This window comes from Ovis aries, chromosome 25, assembly GCF_016772045.2.
Source record: "Ovis aries strain OAR_USU_Benz2616 breed Rambouillet chromosome 25, ARS-UI_Ramb_v3.0, whole genome shotgun sequence".
Lineage (NCBI taxonomy): Eukaryota > Metazoa > Chordata > Mammalia > Artiodactyla > Bovidae > Ovis > Ovis aries.
This window is the reverse complement of record NC_056078.1, coordinates 9,310,699-9,337,574: the sequence shown is the minus strand read 5'-3', so window position 1 is coordinate 9,337,574 and position 26,876 is coordinate 9,310,699. Positions and strand designations below refer to the sequence as shown.

At 37.2% G+C, this 26,876-nt stretch overlaps 1 protein-coding gene across 1 annotated transcript in view; it reads right to left on the bottom strand.

Annotated features, from left to right (window-relative positions):
* Positions 1-26,876, bottom strand: part of RYR2 (ryanodine receptor 2) — an 810,976-nt gene that overhangs the window by 509,914 nt on the left and 274,186 nt on the right. The window contains exon 3 of the mRNA XM_060406755.1: positions 3,886-3,990. Coding sequence (XP_060262738.1) covers positions 3,886-3,990 — 105 coding nt within the window. The remainder of the gene's footprint in view (positions 1-3,885; positions 3,991-26,876) is intronic.

Here is a 26,876-nt window from a genome sequence, read left to right as displayed (position 1 = left end):
CTGATCTGGATCAGTTTAATCATACTGTTTTAAACAGCAGATATTTCAGAAAACTTCTTTTAATAAAATATTGCAGAAGGCTTCTCATGCTACTTATACTACTAGCTCCCTCTTCCCTGGTGGCTCAGCTAGTCAAGAATCTGCCTACAATGCGGGAGGAACTGAGTTCCGTCCCCGAGTTGGGAAGATCACCTGGAGAAGGGAACATCTACCCACTCCAGTATTCTGGCCTAGAGAATTCCACGGACTGTATAAAATCCCTGGGGTCACAAAGAGTCGGACATGACTGAGCAACTTTCACTTTCGTTTTGTATTCTAGTTATTTTACTAATAAGCCACAATAATCAATTCCGTGGAATCAAAACTTCATTAAATCAGTAATATTTTTCCTGTTTCATCTTACACATCAGTTTTTGCTATCAATAATCTTCATGATCTGTTTGACACAAATGATGTTGGGGATTTCCCATTAAATTCCCTGCAACTTTATAAAAAACATGCATCTATTTGGTGGGACCTAAAGAATACAAGTCAAATGGTGCTTAACCACAAAAAAGAAAAGGCATGATCTAAGTGAATTTTTTTTTCATTATCATCAAGTGTGTTTGTATTGCTATGTGCATTTCTGGATAATAAATAGTATCAATATTATTAATAGTATTGAATTACATAAGGTAGTTTAGAATTATTTTTTAAAAAACACGGCTTCTTAAAGTTGATCGTAAGAGAGTGGGGGAATTAGGTAATACACAAGATTCTTTTTGATACACTCTTCAACGTGTAGGGAGAGAAACGATCTCTAGCACTGACATATACACACTACCATGTGTAAAGCAGATAGCTGCTGTATAGCACAAGGGGTTCCATGAGACCTAGAGGGGTAGGATGAGGGTGCGGTGGGCACAGGGAAGCGAGAGGGAGGCTCAAGGAGGGGACACATGTATACCTAGAGCTGATTCACGTTGTTGTACAGCAAAAACTTGCACAACACTGGAAAGCAATCACATTCCAATTAAAAAATAAAGCAGATGCTCAAAAAATTAAAAAATAAACATATCACAAAAAAGAAATGATTTCAAGAAAATTAGCATCTCCTTGCTGACATACTTCATCTACGACAAAGTGGATCTTTATAAGCAAATCTACCGCATATAACTTATTGTTAGAGACGACAGTTTGCTTGCCAAAAGTATTTGCTATTGATTCTCATGAGTTTAAGGAAGACACATGAGGGGCTAGTAAAGAGGGTATGGATACCTATGGAGTCCAAAGACTTGACTCCTACGAGTGCCAGCAGCATCCACTGATGACATGTAATCAGATATGATCTTTTGCTGTTTCCACTATTATGATGAAGACGGTTGTTAGGTGGCAAACTAGGTCTCCTAGTAAATAACCTCAGCCCCAAGTCCCTATTGTTCCCTAATTCTGTCCAGCCCATGACTCCTCCAGAATACCCCCAAATTGCACAGACTAACCCCCAAATCGCTCAGACTAACCCCCAAATCTTGCCAGAACCTTGACTCAAGCATTCTGGCTGAGTTCCACTCTGAATAATTGATGCCTGTGCCAAACTAGTTATGAAATATTTTGAATATCACTCTTGCATCTCCTGCATTGGCAGGCAGGTTCTTTACCACTAGTGCCATCTGGGTAGCCCGAACATCACTCCCAGGTACAATCAAAACTCTCCTGTAGTCTAAGAGAGCACTTTCTTTCCCCCAAATATAACATCCTCTGAGTCACTGGACAGTGGTTCTTCCTAGTCTGAAAGTGAGATTTGGCTCAATGAAATATTTTCCTTTTCTGAAGCTGTTTTTTCTCACTTATCATTTAAGAATTAATGTCTAGTGGTAGCTACACTGGGCTTTATAAATGATGTTCCACATATCACATAAATTATCATGTTATCTCTGATAGAAGCTTTCTAGAGGAGAACAACTCAAAATTAAGCTAAATAAATATATTTGGGGGACAGAAATTCTAACTAGTAAGTATCTTCAATAAGTCCAAAAACAGGATTTTCAACACTTTCTATATACACAGATAATTTGAGAGCTTGCCTAATCCATTGCCCAGATTCTGGGGAGATAAAACCTCTTATCAAGAGTTTAAATTTAGAAAAAGCAGCTTAGCAACCTGAAAATTTTATGGTAATTTAATCATAAGTTGGTATCTACAAAGATAAGTGAAATGACAATTCACACTTTTCTAGATGCTCGTGCAAAAGGAAAAGAATGTTCCTTCATAAAGCCAGATTGAAATTTCAAAGCAGATATGCCTCAGTGAGTGGAGAAGGCAATGGCAACCCACTCCAGTACTCTTGTCTGGAAAATTCTATGATCGGAGGAGCCTAGTAAGCTGCAGTCCATGGGGTCGCTGAGAGTCAGACACGACTGAGAGGCTTCACTTTCACTTTTCACTTTCATGCGTTGGAGAAGGAAATGGCAACCCACTCCGGTGTTCTTGCCTGGAGAATCCCAGGGACGGGGGAGCCTGGTGGGCTGCCATCTATGGGGTCGCACAGAGTCGGACATGACTGAAGCGACAGACTGGACAGACTGAAGTGAGCAGCAGCATGCCTCAGTGATGTTTAAAATCCAAGAGGGGTTGGTTATCCAGGCAGAAAGAAAACTAGTTGAATTGAGAAAGGCTTTAATTCAACCCTACTCCAAAAGCACTGCATTAATATAAAGAAAAACAACTTTTTAAATTTCATGTAGTTTAATACTGTAATTTCAAACTGTTGTAACCAAAAATGTACTTGAAAAATTAAATATGCATAACATAGTTGGATCTTTTAAAAAATAAGCTGTTACTCTAATATCAAATAAAAATCACTAAAGTATCTCTTCCATATATACATACATGTGATATAGTGTTAAAATTTTAAATTAATTTAAAATTAATGCACAAGGCAATTAAAGTCGTAACCTGAGTGATACTAAAATTTAAAAAACTACAAGGCTAATGAAAATATATCACATCAGAATTTATCATTCATTTTCTGTTAAATGGTTTATTATCATTTTTTAATCTCTTTACTTATCCAAACCACAGCAATGATTAACAACAAAAACAGCAACACATGGACCAGTAATGGCAAATAAATATGTTCAGTTCCATTCCTGGAAATAGTATAGTTTATTAGAATATATACTTCAGTAATTATAGCAACAAGCAAACACATAACTAGGAAACAAAAATTTGACCAACACCCTCCTGCTTACCTCTAAAATTTAATGAATTAGCTAAGAATGGGTAGTAGCCCAGAATCACTCAACATAGAATGGAACACAATTTAAATTACCAAATAAGCTTTCAAAGAAAAATGTCTGCATTTGGCAACAGAATAAAAATCTCAATTTTCAGAAGAAAATGATTAGCTCTTTGCAAAATTACAACTGATTAAAGCTATAACACCGTAATTTTGTTACTGCAAATATATGAGTGCCATGAAATTTTACTTGCCATAAAGTTTAGAACATAGTCACATGGTTAGAGGCATTTGAGAATGAAATAAAGATTAATGACAGCCATGCATAAAGCAATTAATTGAAAGAGTCACAATAACAGCTCTGAAAATGTAAGAAAGCACAGAAATGCTCAAAGAAAGAGATTCTGCTTTAACTACTGAAATAAGCATGAGGTTCAAGGACACAGATTACCCTGAGGATGGGTTTGTGTTTTTCTTTTTTTTTTTAAGTTATTTAAGACATCAACAGATCTCCTGGATAAAGCAGAAAGGCAAACTTAAGAAAATCAGAACTAAACGGCATTGACTTATTTCAGTCAAAAGAACATCTCCAAAACCTGTGAAGAAAGCATTTATATAATAGCTTACTTCTTTAAAATACTGCCAGCCTACAGAAATTAAGTACTTGCCCCTTCAGACTTTTCCACAGTGTTAGCCAGCATCTCCTGCAGGGCCCGGACAGACAGGGACTGCTCCAGCACGAAGGTGCAGATGGAGAGGTCTGGAGGGACATTCTGTGCAGAAAGAGGGAAAGTCACCATCACCATCACCATCACCATCAACTTCAGTCATCCAGACCCAAACTTACCTTATGATACTTCAATTTCTTTCACAGAAAGAAAGAATACTTGTCAGTTCTCTGACATGAGCTCCCAAATCATGGAAATATAATCTCTATACCACTCACACTTAAACCGTGTTTTAACTAGTGGATAACTCTAGCTACCATTTACGGAGTGCCTACTCGGATTAGGCACGGCACTCAAAGTTTTCTCAATAATGCTCATGGTCATCTACAACACTACGTTACTGTGTGGATAAGAAACTACAGAAGTTACATTACTTTTCCAAGTCACAATTACTAGATTTTTCAAGCTGGGACCAAAAAGCCAGACTTCTCTGACTCTCAAGCGTTCATTTCTAATTTACCAAGTAGTTTGTTGATAAAAACTAAAAGGACAGAAAAACACTTCACTTAATAGTGAAGTTCAGTTCAGTTCAGTCTCTCAGTCATGTCCGACTCTTTGTGACCCCATGAATCGCAGCACACCAGGCCTCCCTGTCCATCACCAACTCCCGGAGTTCACTCAAACTCATGTCCATCGAATCTGTGATGCCATCCAGCCATCTCATCCTCTGTTGTCCCCTTCTCCTCCTGCCCCCAATCCCTCCCAGCATCAGAGTCTTTTCCAACGGATCAACTCTTTGCATGAGGTGGCCAAAGTACTGGAGTTTCAGCTTTAGCATCAGTCCTTCCAATGAGCAAATATAAAAATGAATTGGTATAAAATATTTGCTTACATAGGCTTTTTCTTATCCACAAAGATAACAATTACCCTGTCTTACTCAAGTTGGATATCATATCTAGCTTCTAACACTGTATGCAATAGTCTGACTTTTATTTGGTGTGTATGTATTGCTTTATTTGGTCAATCATTCTTTTTTTCTATTTCCTTCCATAAACTTCCACTTCAATCAAGTAATAACCCCATAAAATCTGAAACTCCCAAAAAGTAACTACCAAGGAGACAAACGAAACAGTGTGGGAAGTGACTGCCAAGTTAGACAATACTATCCCAATCAGGAACAAATATGTTATCACCCATGCAGGCCTTTGTTTCAGACAAGCAGGATCCAGCCGGCAATGCAGCTGTTCAATTAAGATGTTCAAGCTAGCCTTTTCTTAACAGAAGAACATTATAAATACATTAAACATGAAACACAAGCAAGAATATGTCTTTCTACAAAGAATATTAGGAGGATAAATTGATAACCTGATTCAGTGCCTCAAAATTACAATTTACACTGTTGAAGTATTTATTAAATTGCATCACTACCAATAAAAATATCCTTATCAGCAGAGAATGATACTTCAAGGTTTCACGGAAAGATTAAGTACTACAGTTCTAGGAGTTTAAACTATTTTATGGAAAAAAGAAACATAACCACTAGGTTTACTCATACCCCACAAGCCTTCTTGGCACCCATGTTTTATTTTTGAATGAACTTTTCTGAATGCCTCTACCCTTTATCACATGTTTCTGTGCACCTCCCTTCCAGCCCAACTTCCTTTCATTTCAGTCAAAAGAATCTCTCAAATCTGGGTGCAGCCACTGCTTTTATACTCCACAGTAACTGAAAGAAGTTTTCCTCACTGAGGTACGGGGAAGTCATTCTGGTTTATACAACATTTGGCTTGAACTTTATTTTAACCAGAACGGCTTGTCTTAGGGTCTACTAAACAGGCACTGTACATCTGCTTTAACCATTTTTAAAAATTGCATTTACCAGATTGCTTAGATAAGGATAAATGTCCATTTTGAAGACAGAGATAAATGTCCCCACTTCCTACATTCCTAACGCTAGTACTCCTTCCGTGATGAGCTTTGTGGCCCAGACACCAAGGTTCATGCTGATTTGCTGTGTGTGAGCTAATCATTCTCTTTAGAAACCTGGAAGGGTTGTATCCCGTGTCATATTTGGTGTTTGTCTTTTGTTCTGACAAGATATAAAACTGTGGTTCAGGCATTCAAAATGGGGCTAGTTGGCCACTGTGGCTGTGGTTTCAGACACATTCCTGTATTACTGAGGACCTGAATTTTCTGAACTGTATCAGATTCAGGGTGTCACCAGTCATGGTCAAACAAGATCTATTAGTAGCTGCCAGCTGCACCTTTATGGTTTCCTCATGTAACTATTCAACCATTTCAGCCCTTAACCCATTCTGGTTTAACAGGCATCCTTACTTTTTGCCAATCCAATTATAACTGACAAACAACTTATGTAACTTTGTGGGGTTTGCCTATATAAGCCTCCCCTACTTTGTAGTCTAGCAGAAGACAGTTCAGATGCTTCTTGAATCTATGGCTTCTAAGCTATAGTCCTCAGTGTGACTCAACTAAAACTCTTATCTACTTCTATTATGGACAGTTTACTGATTATTTCCATTGACAGCAGTCAGCTAGACAAGGGCTTTTTTTCCCAAAAATCCTCAGATGAAAGACTTGGAAGCTAGGAAACAGACCCTCTTCCACCCTGAAATTCAGGATAAGGTCTTTTAAATTTAATATTCTCAGTTATAACTATATTAATAACAACTTATCACACTAAAACAAATGCTGCTGGAAAAAACTGATTGTTTATTCCATTCATATCCACTTAAACTCTCAGAGTTGGGAAGTTACATTTTGACAAATAGCACTGATAGAGAAATATGTTAAGGAATGGTGTGCTGGTGAACTAATGTCTCATAAAATAAAAAAAAAAGTCTTGATTTGCCCATTTCTGTGGTGTAAATACTCCAATGATGGCTGATTTCAAAGTATCAAAGTTTACTAATCAGCTCACAAACTTGCTAAATATGTAATAATCAGCTCTCAGAAATCTGTAAGCGCCATTGCCAACATACCACTGAACTGATTTCAGACATAGTCATGAATTGCTTTAGAATCAGTATATTATAATAGTCAGAAGACTGGATTCTATAAACAGACAACCAAAGCTGAAATCTAGGCCTTACTACTTAAGAGCTCTTAACTTTTATAATTTTTACTTTCCTTCCCTGAGAAATGGGGTAGTAATTTTATCATCCTCATACGGATGCTGTGAAAAAATAATTGAGATAATCTAAGCAAAGAGCTTATCGTAGGGTCAACACCGCAACAAGAACACAAAATAAGTGAGCTACCGTCATTAGTTTTGCATACTGTCATTTCTCCCCATTTACGAAGCACCACTCATTTCTTAAAATTGGTTCTTAAGTGAATTCTGCTTTAGAGAAACAGTGTTTGAAAACACAAAGTATTAACTATGCACCTGTTCATAACACCTAAAGTGTTCCAGTATTTTCAAGAAGAGGCACTTTCTGGTCATATTGAAAAGTTTACATCTTGGGTATATTTAAATTGTTTCCTGTTTCACTTTAATCAAAATGTTAAAGTATGAATCACTGAAATATCTTACTTTTTTTTTTTTAGTTTTTTATTTTTTAAATTTTAAAATCTTTAATTCTTACATGCGTTCCCAAACATGAACCCCCCTCCCACCTCCCTCCCCATAACATCTCTCTGGGTCATCCCCATGCACCAGCCCCAAGCATGCTGCATCCTGCGTCAGACATAGACTGGCGATTCAATTCTTACATGATAGTATACATGTTAGAATAAAGAAACTTGAAAATCACATGAATTTGCAATAAAATAATCCTGCCAACCAAATTCATATTTTTAGACTGGCATGCTCATAACAGATAGTGAGAGTTAACAGGAATAAATGAACAGACAATCAGCAAAGGAAGTTCTCTCTCACAAACTCTAGCCTTTTCTTGCTTTGGAGCATCTTTCTTTCTCTCTCTCTGCCTCCCCCCACAACTCCCCATCAAAACACACAACTGTAACAGAAAGGCTGAGCAGTGTAGAAACAAAACATGTTTCCTTACAGGAAAATTTTGAGCAATACAAAGGAATCATTACCAAAACTTGAATACTTTTTCAAGTAAACTACTAAAAATATTCCTTCATTTAGATGCATATTTCTTCAAATAACCCTGAAGTTTTTAAATCATACTAGAGCATTTATATTAAGACCTTTTACCACTTCCCCAAAATGAAATTGTCAGAGGAAAATAAATGGTCTCATCCATGAATTAAAGATCAACTAAATGGCCCAAATCAAAATGAATCCTAACATCCAGCACAAGAGATAAAGTAAAACAGTCAATATATCTATACTGGGAACTTCAATTCACAAGCATTTGAAAGTCACCATCTTTTCCTTAGTCTTTTTTTTTTTTAATCTCAAGTCTAATTACTGAGACAATTAATTTTTTGAACTTCAATTTTAAAGAACTTTACTTGCCCTTTCAATGAGTATGCTCCCAAATCATAAAATAAACCCTTCTGCAACTTATGCTTTACCTTCTAGGTGCTTCAAAACAGACCACATGGGACCATGAAGGAGAACTACCACTCGGTCTGTACAGCTCCCTGCCTCTTAAGCGTTACACTTATTTGTCATACAAAATTAAACCAGAGAAAAGTATACACTTCAGCCTTTCTTAATGCCTATCTAGGCTGCCCAGAACCCCAAGTAGGCAGACAGTAGGCTCATAATGCTTTTCATATAGAGACAAGATCAACTCAATCAGGATAGGTGTTCTTTGGCAAAAGTAACAAACTAGCAAGCAGTATAGCTGTGTACCCTTTATTCTTTTTAAAACACAAACTGGTCCCCATTCTCCTCCACCTGACAAATATTACATGTTCTTAGGGGAGAAAAACAATTTCCAAGAATAACCACAACAGAGCATCTGGCTTTGTTGGCACTGGAGAGTGAATGTAAAATCAATTAGGATTTTAACGAAGGTATACATCAAACCATCTGGCATCCATGGATGTTATCTGCCTAACTCACTTATTATAAGCCTATTGAAACATGTCACTGCCTTGACTTAACCATAACCAATAATTTGGGACTAAATAAGCCATTGGAGGGGGCTTCCCAGGTCGCTCAGCAGGTACAGAATGTGCCTGCAATGCCGCAGACACAGGAAACACCGGTTCTATCCCTGGGTCAGGAAGATCTCCTGGAGAAGAGAATGGCAACCCACTCCAGTATGCTTGCTTGGAGACCCCCACGGTCAAAGGAGCCTGGCCAGATACAGTTCAGAGTCTCAGAGAGTCAGACATGACCAAAGCAATGAGCACAGGCCACTGCAGACTGCCTCTCTTGTTATCACCATGTAAAAACTGCATACTAAAAAGCCACTCCATTTAAATACATTGATTCCTTTGCTTAGATTTTCTTCCTTAGTGTGAAATATCCAGGTCCAGGTGTCCATCAGTGGAAAATAATAAAATCAAATATAAAAGCATTTTTGGTGAAAATTCAAATACTGAATTTTTTTTTTAAATTCTCTCTTTCCAAACTTAATTGTTCATAAACTCCCTCCTACATAGGAATTGGATGAGGTTTTGGATGTTATCTTTCCAAGCCGTTTTCTATACATTTACATACAAGTGTACGTTCACATAGAAGTAGATAGAAGGGGGACTTTCTCAGTGCCCAGTTGTTGAGAATCTGCCTTGCTGTACAAGAGGTGGAGGTTCGATTCCTGATTGGGGATCAAAGACCCCACGTGTTGCGGAGCAACTGAACCAGCGCCACAACTACTGCGACCACGTGCCACAACCAGACAGCCCATGTGCCATAAGGAGAGTTCATGCACCACAATGAAAGCTCCCTTATAATGCAACAAAGATCCCATACAGTGTAACTAAGAAGCTAGTAACTGATGCAGCCAAATAAACAATGTTTTTTTTTACAAAAATAAAATTCTTAAAGAGATGTGAGTACCAGATCACCTTCGTGCTTCCTGTGAAACCTGTATGCAGGCCAAGAAGCAACAGTTAGAACCGGACATGCAACAATGGACTGGTTCCAAGTTGGGAAAAGAGTACGTCAAGGCTGTACATTGTCACCCTGCTTATTTAACTTATATGCAGAGGACATCAGGTAAAATGCCAAGCTGGATGAAGCACAGCTGGAATCAAGATTGCAGGGAGAAATATCAATAACTTTAGACAGGCAGATGACACCACTCTTATGGCAGAAAGCAGAGAGGAATTAAAGAGTCTCATGAAGAAGATGAAAGAGGAGATTGAAAAAAGGTGGCTTAAAATTCAGCATTCAAAAAATGAAGATCATGGCATTTGGTCCCATCACTTCATGGCAAATGGATGGGGAAACAATGGAAAGAGTGACAGACTTTATTTTATTGGGCTCCCAAATGAATGTGGATGGTGACTGCAGCCATGAAATTAAAAGATGCTTGCTCCTTTTAAGAAAAGTAATGACAAATCTAGAGAGCAAATTAAAAAGTAGAGATATTACTTTGTCAACAAAAGTCTGTTTGGTCAAAGCTATGGTTTTTCCAGTAGTCATGTATGGATATGATAGTTGGGCCATAAGGAAGGCTGAGTGCCAAAAAACTGTGGTGCTATATAAGACTCTTGAGAATTCTCTTGGGCAGCAAGGAGATCAAACCAGTCAATCCTAAAGGAATCAACCCTGAATATTCACTGGAAGGATTGATGCTGAATTTCCAATACTTGGGCTACCTGATGTGAAGAGTCGACTCTCTAGAAAATACCTTGATGATGGGAAAGACTGAAGGCAGGAGAAGGGGACGAGAAAGGATGACATGGTTGGATGGCATCAACGGACATGAGTTTGAGCAAACTCCAGGAGGGAAGCCTGGCGTGCTTCAGTCCACGGGGTTGCAAACAGTCAAGATATGACTGAGCAACTGAACAACAAAGATTGGCTTTATCCATTAATGGGCTCACTTCATGTCAATTACATATTTTAACTTACTAATATGTATTGAAGATCACTGGTCAGTTCAGTCGCTCAGTCGTGTCCAACTCTTTCTGACCCCACGAATCACAGCACGCCAGGCCTCCCTGTCCATCACCAACTCCTGGACTTCACTCAGACTCACATCCATCGAGTCAGTGATGCCATCCAGCCATCTTATCCTCTGTTGTCCCCTTCTCCTCCTGCCCCCAATCCCTCCCAGCATCAGAGTCTTTTCCAATGAGTCAACTCTTCACATGAGGTGGCCAAAGTACTGGAGTTTCAGCTTTAGCATCATTCCTTCCAAAGAAATCCCAGGGCTGATCTCCTTGGGCTGGTTGGATCTCCTTGCAGTCCAAGGGACTCTCAAGAGTCTTCTCCAACACCACAGTTCAAAGCATCAATTCTTCGACGCTCAGCCTTCTTCACAATCCAACTCTCGCATCGATACATGACCACTGGAAAAACCATTGCCTTGACTCGACGGACCTTAGTCGGCAAAGTAATGTCTCTGCTTTTGAATATGCTGTCTAGGTTGGTCATAACTTTTCTTCCAAGGAGTAAGCGTCTTTTAATTTCACTGTTACTAGATCTCTGTTTACTTCGTTCTTCATGACCACTAAAGAATCTAGATAAACCATATTGCTCCTGAAGACTGGTTCAAAGACTAGTTCAAGTTTAATATGATGTAACATTGTTATTCAACTTGGACCTTCACCTTCCCACCCTGCACGACCAACCTAAAACAGTGACTTACAAAAGAAAGTGCTCAGTTGACCTCAAGCTACGATTTTACCTCTTTCTGGAAAATTAAGCAAACGTCTAGACAGGGACACAGTAGTCACAGCCCTAATGGCAGATCTTTACTTTGGTTTGTTTGGTTTTTTTTTCTCCATAATCTTAGGGTTCTAATTATGAAAACAAGCAAATTTACCTTTCTGTGTCACACAATTAACCAAAGTCATGCACCAAATAACTGGTAATGCAAAGATATATCAAAATGCATTTTGAAAATTAATGAGGTATTAAATTTTGATAGTTTAATAGTATAAGAAAATAGGCAGGGCACCATTACCAAAGAACATGGATTCTGACTCCATGCATAACCAGGCAAAGGATTCTAGCCTGAGTTTCCCCATCCCTAAGTGGCAATATACTCAACTATGCTTCGAAGAACAGTTCTGAAGCAAATAAGAAAATCAATGCACTGCAAACAGAAAATGTCAATAAAATCATTTTCTCAGCCTAATTAAAAATGTATCTCACAATGGAAACTCAGAAACGCAGAGATATAAATTAAGACAAAAGTTGATCTTCTACCAAGAAATGTGAAGACAGTATTCTCTGGAGTGGAACAGATGGTCTGAACTTGATGCAGGTTTGTGTTTTCTCAGCCACCCATCTGCTGAGTGGCCTTTGGCAAGACACAATAACCACTGAGGGCCAACCCATCCACCAACTATGGAGATATCAAATTTCTCTAAAAAATAGAGTTGTCATTGCTGTTGTTTAAGTTGCTATCTGAAGACAAGAACCAAGCAAAATTACATCTTCCCTATGGGGCAAAATATTCTCTAAAATGTTTACATATCCTACAATTCTAATATAATTATGGTGCTGTATTCCACTAAGTTATTAACACATGGAATACTGTAGAAAATAAATAGCAAATTGGATATAAGGAAAATCTTAGTTCACATTTTCCACTTTATGTTTTCAAAATTCTAATCACAACATTTCCCCAGACTAGGAAAGTGAATATTGCCAGACTTTCACACATTCCATGGGAGTCCATAGTTCTGGGTAGTCATCCTTGTCATATTCTTTTTCTCTTCATCATTTTGCACCCAGCATTAACAGAATATTTGCTTAAAGAAGGAAATATGTACCCTGTCTCAATCACAGGATAAATTCTTTCAGAGATCAGCTTTTTCAAAGACAAGGTTAAACGTGACCGTAAGAGATGAAACTAATGTGTCTGGGTTTCCACAGGTCTCAAGCCTTTGGATCCCTTCAGAAAAGCTCAAGTCATTCCAAGTAGCATTGCAAAGAACACAGGTCCACATGGGAAAGGTTCTATTAGCAGGTAAAACAGGTTAACTGACAGTACATCACCATGAGAAAGAGTCACAGCCTGCAAATTCAGCAGTTAATTATGAAAATCCCTAGTGAATTAATAGGGGTTCATATGATTTGCTCAATGTTCATATTTTCTCCATGGCATACATCTTTTGTAGTATAATCTTATTAAACATAATATTAAGTAGATATGCCAGTCTATCTTATTTTTCTAATTATTTTAACATGCAGCTGACTCAAATACGACAGTGCAAATCTAAAGGTATACTAGTTTGACATTCCACCCCCCATGAGTTCTCTCTTTTTGTATATTGTAACAGGAATGTTATATTAGGTCAATCCTGTTCATATGTATCTTTTAATGTTTTAAATTATGGAAGTATGATAACACATTTACAGGAGATTTGTAAAATACAGAACAAAGCTACACATAGTTTTACTATATATTACAATTATTTTTTAAATAGATAAAGTAAGATTTTGGAGTTTCAATATTAAACTCTCAAAAATTAATAGAATGAATAGAGAAGAAAGTAGAAGGATATAGACCTGAAAAGCACTATGAACCTCTTCAGCACAATTAAGATTTATATGATTTTCACACAACAGCAGGATATAAATTCTAAGTTCCCACAGACTACAAACCAGGAAACACTGGAACTATAACCAGGGATATAAAGCAAGATGCCAAAATTTCATGGTCTGAGGGTATTGAAATCATAAAGAGTCTGTTCTCTTATCACTGCTGTTCACACGTATCTTAAGTAGAAGTCATTGTTGGTGAGAACCACATATAAGGCATTCTGAGAGCAAGCCATTCAAAGAGAAACTGAGGAAAGACTTCTGCTATGAATTAAGCCTCAAAATGATATGCACAGTCTATTAAAATTCACATGTGCTACTAATGATTCATTGGATATAGCCTCCTGCTTTCGAACACTGATAAGCCAAACCTATATCTGTCACAAGCTCAATAAAAACTTAATAAACCAACTCTCCACACTCTAGATAATGGCCCACTTATCTAATTTACACGTAAAGCACTTAACTTCCAGTCATATATGTCAATGATGTTCCATGAAGTTGGGCTCAAATTTGAGAAATCTGACGTTAAAAAGCTACAGAGCTTCACCATTAAATTCAGAGTTTAGAGCTGAGTAACCAGCTAAACAAATGGATGAAGAAAGAAACCACAAAAACAAGTCAATCAGTGGAAGTACCCACAGATTACTTTGGAGCAATGTTTCTGTCTATTCAAGAGTCTTTTTTTTTTTAAGAATTAGCAAAATACATACATGTTTATTACATATGTACACAGTAAATAATTGGCAGAGTCATGATAGCAAGTATACAAAAATAATTATGGCAGAAATAACGTATGTCCTAAGTATTTGTCAGATATCAGAGTCTGTGACATCTCAGCCTTACTCCCTGCAAGAGCCCACTGTGCCACAGACAATGATCAAACTTGGCAGATTCCCCCAATGAAAATTTCCAATGATCCATAGAGATGTTCCTGCAGAGATTTGCAAAAAAAAAAATAAATAAATAAAAAATAAAAAGAGAGAGAGATTTGGGTAGAACCTATTTTATTAGCTCATTTCTGAAATTTTTGGGAAAAAAATAATTTTTACTGTAACCTGGCCAACCTAATCATCTGACATTTGACCTCTGTCACAAAATCCATACTGCTTTATCTCATAATCTGCTTAAAGAAAAGGGAACAACTCACACTAACTTGTGGCTAAGGGAAATCAACAGGTTCTAATTTAGCTAGAGCACTAAAAAAAGCCAGAGGAGGGTGGGAAGTGAAAACAATAATCAGGGCTTCCACATCAAGTAATGCAGGTGATGAGATGATGTCTTCAAATTTAATTAACAATGTAATACAGTGCAGATTTATTCAGGCATAACCATACAGCCATCTCACTCTTTGCAGGCATCTCATTCTGTGAAAGTGTGCTGGATAATTTCATCTAAATTAATTTAAAATGGCAAGGGCTAACTTAATTACTCAGTATCAGTCTGAACAAATTAAGCTGGAATCAAGTCAGTAATATCACTCGAAGTCTCAAAACTGAAAAAGAATACGTGTGTGTGTGTGTGTGTGTGTGTGTGTGTGTGTGTGTGTGTGTGTGTATGGAACTGAATCACTTTGCTGTACACCTAAAACTGACACAGCATTATAAAATTAAACACCAATATAGTAATATTAATACATATATATGGAATTTAGAAAGATGGTAATGATAACCCTGTATGCGAGACAGCAAAAGAGACACAGATGTATAGAACAGACTTTTGGACTCTATGGGAGAGGGAGAGGGTGGGATGATTTGGGAGAATGGCATTGAAACATGTATAATATCATGTAAGAAACAAATCACCAGTCTAGGTCCGATGCAGGATACAGGATGCTTGGAGCTGGTGCACAGGGATGACCCAGAGAGATGGTATGGGGAGGGAGGTGGTAGGGGGGTTCAGGATTGGGAACTCATGTACACCCATGGTGGATTCATGCTGATGTATGGCAAAACCAATACACTATTGTAAAGTAAAATAAAGTAAAATTTAAAAAAAATAAAATAGTTATCCTCCTTAGGTGATGCCCTGTGGGTATATCCGGATAAAGGGATCACTCCCTTGTTGTCTGAAGATATGAGGCAGTACATCAGTGGGTGATGTAGTACTTTCTGGTTGAAAAATCTTGACATGAGAGAGGTATATAGTAGAGTTAAAAAACTAAGTAGATACTTCAGCTGTACTTGTGATACCTAACCTGAAATAATGTTAGGTGATCTGGACATACTGCAGAGTCCTATTAATCCATGTAATTTACAAACATGTAGCTTAAGATAAAAGGATACCAATACAATTTGAGTAATCAAAAATTCCATTCCCCCCAGTACATAATTTAGACCAGAAGTGGGCTACTGGTAACACAAATAATACTTTAAGAATGATAACTAGAGCAGCTGTGTATATGACGTACGAAAGCTGACTTATGACACTTTTTAGTGACACTTTCTATGTTCAAGGATGAAATTGGGAAGGATAAAAAGATTTATAAGCTACATTTTTAAAATCATCTGCACTCAGCTGTAAGGAGAAATTCTCATAACTTCTTTTAAAAATGTAGGCGAAAGCGTAACCTATAGTTACTGAGAGAAAAAATATTCAAGAGAAATGGTCAGTGAGTGTCCCCTGATACTGGAGTTAGCAGATAAAGACTTCAAAGAAAACTTTAAACATAAATATATTTAAAGTCTGGAGAAGAAAATGACAACCCACTCCAGTATTCTTGCCTGGTGGACTACAGTCCAAGGAGTCACAAAGAGTTGGACGCAACTTAGTGACTAAACAGTAACATATTTAAAGAACTGGAAGAAAAAAAACTGTTTTAAGAAATAAAGTATGATAATAATGAATCAATGAATAGAAATGCTCAATAAAGATATGAATTATACAAATAGGAGTAAATGGAAATTCTATATTTGAGTATAATAACTTACATGATAAATATATTAGAGGGGCCCAGCATCAGATTTAAAATGAAAGGAACAAAATAGAAAGCCTAGAGATAAATCCACACACATATGGACACCTTATCTTTGACAAAGGAGGCAAGAATATACAATGTAAAGACAATCTCTTTAACAAGTGGTACTGGGAAAACTGGTCAACCACTTGTAAAAGAATGAAACTAGATCACTTTCTAACACCGCACACAAAAATAAACTCAAAATGGATTAAAGATCTAAATGTAGGATTGGGAACTCATGTACACCCATGGTGGATTCATGTTGATGTATGGCAAAACCAATACACTATTATAAAGTAAAATAAAGTAAAATTAAAAAAAAATAAAATAGTTATCCTCCTTAGGTGATGCCCTGTGGGTATATCCGGATAAAGGGGTCACTACCTTGTTGTCTGAAGATATGAGGCATTACGTCAGTGGGTGATGTAGTACTTTCCGGTTGAAAAATCTTGACATGAGAGAGGCATATAGTAGACTTAAAAAACTATAAAACTCCTAGAGGAGAACATAGGCAAAACACTCTGCGACATAAATCACAGCAGGATCCTCTATGACCCACCTCCCAGAATATTGGAAATAAAAGCAAAAATAAACAAATGGGATCTAATTAAAATTAAAAGCTTCTGCACAACAAAGGAAAATATAAGCAAGGTGAAAAGACAGCCTTCTGAATGGGAGAAAATAATAGCAAATGAAGCAACCGACAAACAGCTAATCTCAAAAATATACAAGCAACTTATGCAGCTCAATTCCAGAAAAATAAACGACACAATCAAAAAATAGGCCAAAGAACTAAATAGACATTTCTCCAAAGAAGACATACAGATGGCTAACAAACACATGAAAACATGCTCAACATCACTCATTATCAGAGAAATGCAAATCCAGACCACAATGAGGTACCACTTCACACCAGTCAGAATGGCAGTGATCCAAAAGTCTGCAAGCAATAAATGCTGGAGAGGGTGTGGAGAAAAGGGAACCCTCTTACACTGTTGGTGGGAATGCAAACTAGTTCAGGCACTATGAAGAACAGTGTGGAGATCCCTTAAAAAATTGCAAATAGAACTGCCTTATGACCCAGCAATCCCACTGCTGGGCATGCACACTGAGGAAACCAGAATTGAAAGAGACACATGTACCCCAATGTTCATCGCAGCACTGTTTATAATAGCCAGGACATGGAAGCAACCTAGATGTCCATCAGCAGATGAATAGATAAGAAAGCTGTGGTACATATACACAATGGGGTATTACTCAGCCGTAAAAAAGAATACATTTGAATCAGTTCTGATAAGATGGATGAAACTGGAGCCGATTATACAGAGTGAAGTAAGCCAGAAAGAAAAACACCAATACAGTATACTAACACATATATATGGAATTTAGAAAGATGGTAATGATGACCCAGTATGCGAGACAGCAAAAGAGACACAGATGTGTAGAGCAGACTTTTGGACTCTGTGGGAGAGGGAGAGGGTGGGATGATTTGGGAGAATGGCATTGAAACATGTATACTATCATGTAAGAAATGAATCGCCAGTCTATGTTTGATGCAGGATACAGGATGCTTGGGGCTGGTGCACGGGGATGATCCAGAGAGATGATATGGGGTGGGAGGTGGGAGGGGGGTTCATGTTTGGGAACTCATGTATACCCGTGGCGGATTCATGTCAATGTATGGCAAAATCAATACAGTATTGTAAAGTAAATTAAAGTAAAAATAAAAATTTAAAATAAAATTTAAAATAAAAATAAAATGAAAGGAAAAAGTGAACATCAGTGAACTTAAAGATCATTCAACAAAAATTATTCAACTGGAAGTATAAAGTGGGAAAAAACAATTAAGCCTCAAAACCCTATGGAATAATATCAATGTAAATGTAATGGGACTCCCAGAAGAATAGGAAAGAAATAAAAGAATAGAAAATATATTTGAATAAATAAAAGCTGCCAAAAGCTGCCAAAATTTAATGAAAAACATTCATACTGCTGAAAGTCAAAGAGAAAAACAAAAAGGAAATATTTAAAGCAGCAAGACAAAAAATTACTCATCACAATATGATTAATTGCTGACTTCTCATTTGAATCAAGAGAGAACAGACGGCAGTTGATGACTTATTCAAAGAATTGAAAGAAAAAAGTCGTCAACCCAAAACTAAATATAGAGCTAAACAAGTTTTCAAACATTAATTAAAATGAAGACATTCCAAGATAAAAAATTATGGAGAATTTATTGCTACCACAGTTGCCTTACAAGAATGTCCACTCTCACCACTTTTATTCATAATAATACTGGAAGTCCTAACCAAAGCAAGAAGGAAAGAAAAATAAAAGGCACTCAAGCCGAAAAGAAAAAGAAAAACTCTTTCTATAAGCAGGTGACCTAATATTATACATCAAAAATAGTAAAATGCACACCAAAACTCTTCTAATAAAGAGAAAGATATTCTAGGCTCAAAGATTGGAAGAAGTATCTTATAAAAATATCTACACTACCTAACGTGATCTCCAGGTTCAATACAAGCAATGTCAAAATTCCAATTCCATTTTTCAGACAAATAGAACAAACAACCCTAAAACTTATATGTAACCACAAAAGATCTCAAATAGCCAAGGTTATCCTGAATAAGAAGAAAGCTGAAGGCTTCATGCTTCCTAAATTTAAAGTACATTACAAAGTTATAGTACTCAAAACATGAAAAAGACACACAGACCAATAAAACATTACAGAAATCCAGAAATAAATCCATGCACATATAGTCAATTCATCTACAGCACTGAAGCCAAGAATACAAAATAGGGAAGGATAACCTCTTCAATAAGTGGTGCTAAGAAAATTGTATGGTCACATGTAAAAGAATGAAACTGAACCACTATCTTACACACCACACATAAAAATCAACTCAGTTCTAATGAGGTGGATGAAACTGGAGCGTATTATACAGAGTGAAGTAAGCCAGAAAGAAAAACACCAACACAGTATACTAATGCATATATATGGAAGTTAGAAAGAAGGTAACGATAACCCTGGATGCGAGACAGCAAGAGAGACACAGATGTATTGAACAGTCTTTTGGACTCTGTGGGAGAGGGAGAGGGCAGGATGATATGGGAGAATGGCATTGAAACACGTAAAATATCATATGTGAAACGAATCGCCCATCCAGGTTTGATGCATGATACAGGGTGTTCGGGGCTGGTGCACTGGGATGACCCAGAGGGATGGGATGGAGAGGGAGGTGGGAGGGGGGTTCAGGATGGGGGATACATGTACACTCATGGCGGATTCAAGTCAATGTATGGCAGAATCAATACAATATTGTAAAGTAAAAATAAATAAATTAATTTTTTAAAAAGAAAAAATGAATAAAATTTTAAAAAATCTAACACCGCACACAAAAATAAACTCAAAATGGATTAAAGATCTAAATGTAAGATCAGAAACTATAAAACTCCTAGAGGAGAACATAGGCAAAACACTCTCAGACATAAATCACAGCAGGATCCTCTATGATCCACCTCCCAGAATTCTGGAAATAAAAGCAAAAATAAACAAATGGGATCTAATTAAAATTAAAAGCTTCTGCACAACAAAGGAAAATATAAGCAAGGTGAAAAGACAGCCATCTGAATGGGAGAAAATAATAGCAAATGAAGCAACTGACAAACAACTAATCTCAAAAATATACAAGCAACTTCTGCAGCTCAACTCCAGAAAAATAAACGACCCAATCAAAAAATGGGCCAAAGAACTAAATAGACATTTCTCCAAAGAAGACATACGGATGGCTAACAAACACATGAAAAGATGCTCAACATCACTCATTATTAGAGAAATGCAAATCAAAACCACAATGAGGTACCACTTCACACCAGTCAGAATGGCTGCGATCCAAAAATCTGCAAGCAATAAATGCTGGAGAGGGTGTGGAGAAAAGGGAACCCTCCTACACTGTTGGTGGGAATGCAAAATAGTACAGCCACTATGGAGAACAGTATGGAGATTCCTTAAAAAATTGCAAATAGAACTACCTTATGACCCAGCAATCCCACTTCTGGGCATACGCACTGAGGAAACCAGAATTGAAAGAGACACATGTACCCCAATGTTCATCGCAGCACTGTTTATAATAGCCAGGACATGGAAACAACCTAGATGTCCATCAGCAGATGAATGGATAAGAAAGCTGTGGTACATATACACAATGGAGTATTACTCAGCCGTTAAAAAGAATTCATTTGAATCAGTTCTGATGAGATGGATGAAACTGGAGCCAATTATACAGAGTGAAGTAAGCCAGAAAGAAAAACACCAATACAGTATACTAACACATATATATGGAATTTAGGAAGATGGCAATGAAGACCCTGTATGCAAGACAGGGAAAGAGACACAGCTGTGTATAACGGACTTTTGGACTCAGAGGGAGAGGGAGAGGGTGGGATGATTTGGGAGAATGACATTCTAACATGTATACTATCATGTGAATTGAATCGCCAGTCTATGTCTGACGCAGGATGCAGCATGCTTGGGGCTGGTGCATGGGGATGACCCAGAAAGATGTTCTGGGGAGGGAGGTGGGAGGGGGGTTCATGTTTGGGAATGCATGTAAGAATTAAAGATTTTAAAATTTAAAAAATAAAAAACTAAAAATTAAAAAAAAAATAAAAAAAATAAAAAATCAACTCAAGACCATTTAAAGACTTGCAGGTAAGACCTGAAGGTATAATACTCCTAGAAGAGTATGGGGGCAGGGGGGCTCCTTGACATTTTGTGTGGCAATATTATTTAATTTGACACCAAAAGCAAAGGCAACAACTAAATAAGTGGTACTACATCAAAGCAAAAAGCGTCTATACAGTAAATACAAACACCAACAAAATGAAAAGGTAAATCACATCTCTGGCAAGGGATAAATACCCAAAATGTAAAATGAATGTATGTGACTCAAGAGCAAACAATCTGGTTTAAAAACTGGCAGAGAAAGTGAACAGACATTTTCCCACAGAACACAAACAAATGGCCAACAGGTATAAGAAAAAGTGTTCTACCTCACTAATTATCAGGAAAATGCAAATCAAAACCACAAAGAGATATTACCTCACACCGGTTAAAACGGTTATTATAAAAAAAATAAGATAAGAAATAACAAGCACTCAGCTGGAGGAAAGGAAACACGTTAACACTCTTGTAGGAACTTAAACAGATGTAACTACTATGGAAAACAGTATAAAGAAAAATTAAAAATAAATCTACCATATGATCCAGTAATTCTACTTCTGGATATAGATCTAAAGTCTTCAAAGAGATTTCTGCAGTCCTCTGTTTACTGCAACATTTTTTAAAATAGCCAAGATAAGGGAACAATCTAAGTGTCTATCAAAGAATAAATAGTAAATGGAGACAGAAGATGTGAAATATATATATATATATGCACACATATATATACACATATACATACATATATGTGTGTATTTATACACACACACACATACACGCATGCACCAACCATGGAGAATTATTCAGCCACGAGAAAGGAGGAAATAATGCCATTTATGGCAATATGGAGTTTGAGATGGTTCTGCTAAATGAGACATCAGACAAAGAAAAGTAGTATATAATATGAATGTTTTAAAAAGCCAGAGACTCAGAAACAAGAGACTAGAGTGGTGATTACCAGGGGAAAGGGGGAAATGTTTGCAAAGAGTACAAGCTTCCAGGTTAAGATGAGTAAATTCTGAGGATCTAATCTACAGCACAGCAATCACAGTTAATACAACTATATTATATACCTTAAAGTTGATAAAGGGGAAAGTCTTAAATGTTCTCATAAAAAAAATAATAGTAATTATGTGAGGTAATGCATTTATATATATGTACATATATAATAAATAGACATATATATGATAACAGTACAAAGTGAACGAAGCTATGTGGAGTAGTTTCTATATTTTACTGAGATTAAATTAGTTTTAATCTGAAGTAGACTTGGAAGTTACAATGATGATTTAAAATAAGGCATATTATAATCCCTACAGTAACTCTTAAGAGCACAGCTGAAAAGATATAAACTTAAAAAAAAGTTTTCCAAATGCCACACTAACCATTAACAAAAGAAAATTAAGACACAGAAGAACAACAAAGGAGACATATTAAAAAAAAATGTGAGGTGTGAATCCAACCATCTCCTGTTTATTTTAAAAAGAAAATGTGTTATATGGAATGGAAATTATTCAGTCTTTGATGTATGGAAAAACCAACACAATATTGTAATCAGCCTCCAATTAAAATAAATATATATCAAAAAAATAAAAAATAGATAAAAAGAAATGCTGACATTAAACGACAACATCAATGAACCTGGAATTATGCTGAGTGAAATAAACTGGATTTAGAAAGACAAATACTGCATAATCTCATTTATATGTGGAATCAAAAACAGTCAAAGTCATAAAAGAAGTGGAACGGTTGTTGCTAAGGGGTGGGAGTTAGAGGAAAAGAAGAGATGTTGGGCAAGGAGTACAAAGTTGCAGTTATCCAAAATGAATGATTCTGCAGATCTAATGCACAGCATAGTAAGGATAGTTCATAATAATAATATAATAGTTTATAAGATTGCATACTTGAAATTTACTGACAGTTAATCTTAAGTGCTCTCAGCACCTAAAAAACAATTGTAACATGTGAGTGATGGATATGTTAACTAGCCTGATTGCTGTAACATTTCACATGTATATCCATATATGAAAACATCACATTTTATACCTCAAATATCTACAATGTTTGTCAATTACAACCTCAATAAAGCTAGAGGTAAGGGAATCTCAAGGTTATGGTTTTTCCTGTGGTCATGTATGGATGCAAGAGTTGGACTGTAAAGAAAGCTGAGCGCCGAAGAATTGATGATGCTTTTGAACTGTGGTGTTGCAGAAGACTTGAGAGTCCCTTGGACTGCAAGGAGATCCAACCAGTCCATTCTAAAGGAGATCAGCCCTGGGTGTCCTTTGGAAGGAATGATGCTAAAGCTGAAACTCCAGTACTTTGGCCACCTCATGCAAAGAGTTGACTCATTGAGAAAGACTCTGATGCTGGGAGGGAATAGGAGCAGGAGGAAAAGGGACGACCAAGGATGAGATGGCTGGATGGCATCACCAACTCGATGGACGTGAGTCTGAGTGAACTTCGGGAGATGGTGATGGACAGGGAGGCCTGGAGTGCTGCGATTCATGGGGTCGCAAAGAGTCGGACACGACTGAGACTGAACTGAACTGAACTGAAGGGAATCTCATTGTCTAATAAATTAAGACCTATCTTCCCTATCTGGTATTCATATTTTGGACCCAACCTAATTTTCCAGCCTACACTAAACGCTTACTGCTGCTGCTAAGTCGCTTCAGTCGTGTCCAACTCTGTGCGACCCCATAGACAGCAGCCCACCAAGCTCTCCTGTCCCTGGGATTCTCCAGGCAACAACACTGGAGTGGGTTGCCATTTCCTTCTCCAATGTATGAAAGTGAAAAGTGAAAGTGAAGTTGCTCTATCATGTCCGACCCTTAGCGACCCCATGGACTGCAGCCTACCAGGCTCCTCCATCCATGGGATTTTCCAGGCAAGAGTACTGGAGTGGGTTGCCATTGCCTTCTCTGAAATGCTTACTACAATACACTAAATTAGATAATTCTCTATTTTTCACAAATACATCTAATTTTCCTATTTGGCCTTTGTCCAATTTCTACTCATAATTCAACTCCAACTTCAACTACAATCCCATCCATGAAGCATCTCCTGACGAACCAAACTGCCACGTATTATACCTATTTGTATACAACATTATCATTCATGCTACTTCATAACTTAATGAGACTTTGTTACTGCCCATAACACCTTACTTCTTATGTGCTTTGTTGAATATTCTTAATAGTCTTAAAGAGATGGGAATACCAGGCCATATTACCTGCCTCTTGAGAAATCCATACACAGGTGAAGAAGCAACAGTCAGAACCAAACATGGAACAACAAACTGGTTCAAAATTCAGAAAGGAGTACGTCAATGCTGTATGCGGTCATCCTGATTATTTCACTTATATGCAGAGTACATCAGGCAAAATGCCAGGCTGGATGAGGCACAAGCTGGAAACAAGATTGCTGGGAGAAATCCCAATAACCTCGGATAAGCAAACGACACCATCCTCATGGCAGCAAGCGAAAAGGAACTAAAGAGCCTCTGGATGAAGGTGAAAGAGGAGAGTGAAAAAGTTGGCTAAAAATTCAACATTCAAGAAATGAAGATCATGGCATCTGGTCTCAGCACTTCATGGCAAATAGATGAGGAAACGATGGAAACAGTGACAGACTACCGTCTTGGGGTCCAAAATTAATGCAGATGGTGACTGCAGCTATGTAATTAAAAGATGCTTGCTCCTTGGAAGAAAGCTATGACAAAGCATATTGTCTAGCATACCTAGACAGTGTATTAAACAACAGAGACATTACTTTGCAAACAAAGGTCCATCTAGCTATGGTTTTTCCAGTAGTCATGTATGGATGTGAGAGTTGGACCATAAAGAAGGCTGAGTGCTGAAGAATTGATGCTTTCGAACTGTGGTGTTGGAGAACACTCCTGAAAGTCCCTCGGACTTTCAGTCAATTCTAAAGGAAATCAACACTGAATATTCATTGGAAGGATTGATGCTGAAGCTCCAATACTTTGGCCACCTGATGAGAAGAACTGACTCACTGGAAAAGACCCTGATGCTGGAAAAGATTGAGGGCAGGAGGAGAAGGGGGCGACAGAGGATGAGATGGTTGGATGCTATCATCGACTCGATGGACATGAGTTTGAGCAAACTCCAGGAGACAGTAAAGGGCAGGGAAGCCTGGCATGCTGCAGCCCATGGAATCACAGAGTCGGACAAGACGGAGCAACTGAACAACAAATAGTGCTGGCTGTGCCTCATGTAAATGTCTACTGAAGAAAAACAATTCTGTGACATAGTACATGTACCATCTCATTGCAAACAGACCAGTGAAAAAATATTTGTATGTATGTCCTAGAAATATTTTTAAATTACTTTTTAAATATTGACTGATAAGTTTTAAATAATGAAGGGTATGAGTTTTCAATAATACAGGTATGATTCCTCAAAGATAAACATGTTAAAATAATGCAAAAACTAACATTTTGATATTATGATAGCCCCAAAATTCAAATTTATGCTTACTGGAAAAAATATCTTCATAGGATTGAATATTAAACAAACAAAAATATCTATACAGAATTTAATTTCATTATTTCAGGATCCTTTATTGTAGGAAATGAAATGAAATTGATACATACCCAATCCATTCACATGCAGGTTACTGACCTGAAAGATTCATTGGCTTTTACAGGAATAAATTCTTTACTAATAAAAATTACAGGCTTCTAAATCTTTTATTTGGCAAGTACCATAATAGACTTGAAGGTCTGACGCCAGATTTAATCCCAGTAAAGAGACTTAATGATAAAATCACCTCATCAAAATAACCATCCATCTATTTTCTACAAGCTAATCCCAGTTTACATTAATTTCATCCACATTAACCACAGCTTATGTTTATACCCATAAGCGGTTAAAGAATGAATGACCTACTTAAATGTTGGTGTCTGCTGAAATGCATCTTTGTTAGACCGATCTCATTTCCTGCAGAAACCAATTTCACTTTCTTTATGACAGAGCACCAGATCATAATGATAAGTGAAAAGCAAGCAACATAAAGTACCAGGGACTCCAGGAAAACCTTCATCTCTGTTCAGCAAAACATTCCCTTCTTCAAGCATTGAATAGCCCAAACTTTTACAGGCTATACCTGTAACACTAACCAACTTAAACAATTCACATTGAATTGATACACACTCAATAAAGGGCTACCCCAGTAGCTAAGTGGTTAAAGAATCCCCTGCAATGAAGGAGCTGCAGGAGTTGCTGGTTCAATCTCTGAGTTGGAAAGATCCCCTGGAAGAGGGCATGCAACCCACTCCAGTATTCTTGCCTGGAGAATCCGATGGGCAGTATTCTCCCCGGGAGAATCCCATGGAAAGAGGAGCCTGGCAGGCTACAGTCCATGAGGTGACAGAGAGATGGACACTACAGAAGTGACTCAGCACAAACACATGTACACATATTCAATAAAACTAGCAATTAATTTGTCATAGTGTACTCAAATTCAGACTAGCAGTCTGATCACCTATAAGGCTAGTATCACATTTTACCTATATAACTTTAAACCTCTAGCTAGAAACAGGTTTTTAAAGGACAGTATAAAAATTCAACTTCTTAAGTAAAGCGTTATTTTCAAGGATGCCTAATTGCAATGTGTAAATCTTTCATACATGTTATAAAAGATTAAAAAAGAAAATTAATAACACAAACAGCATTTTC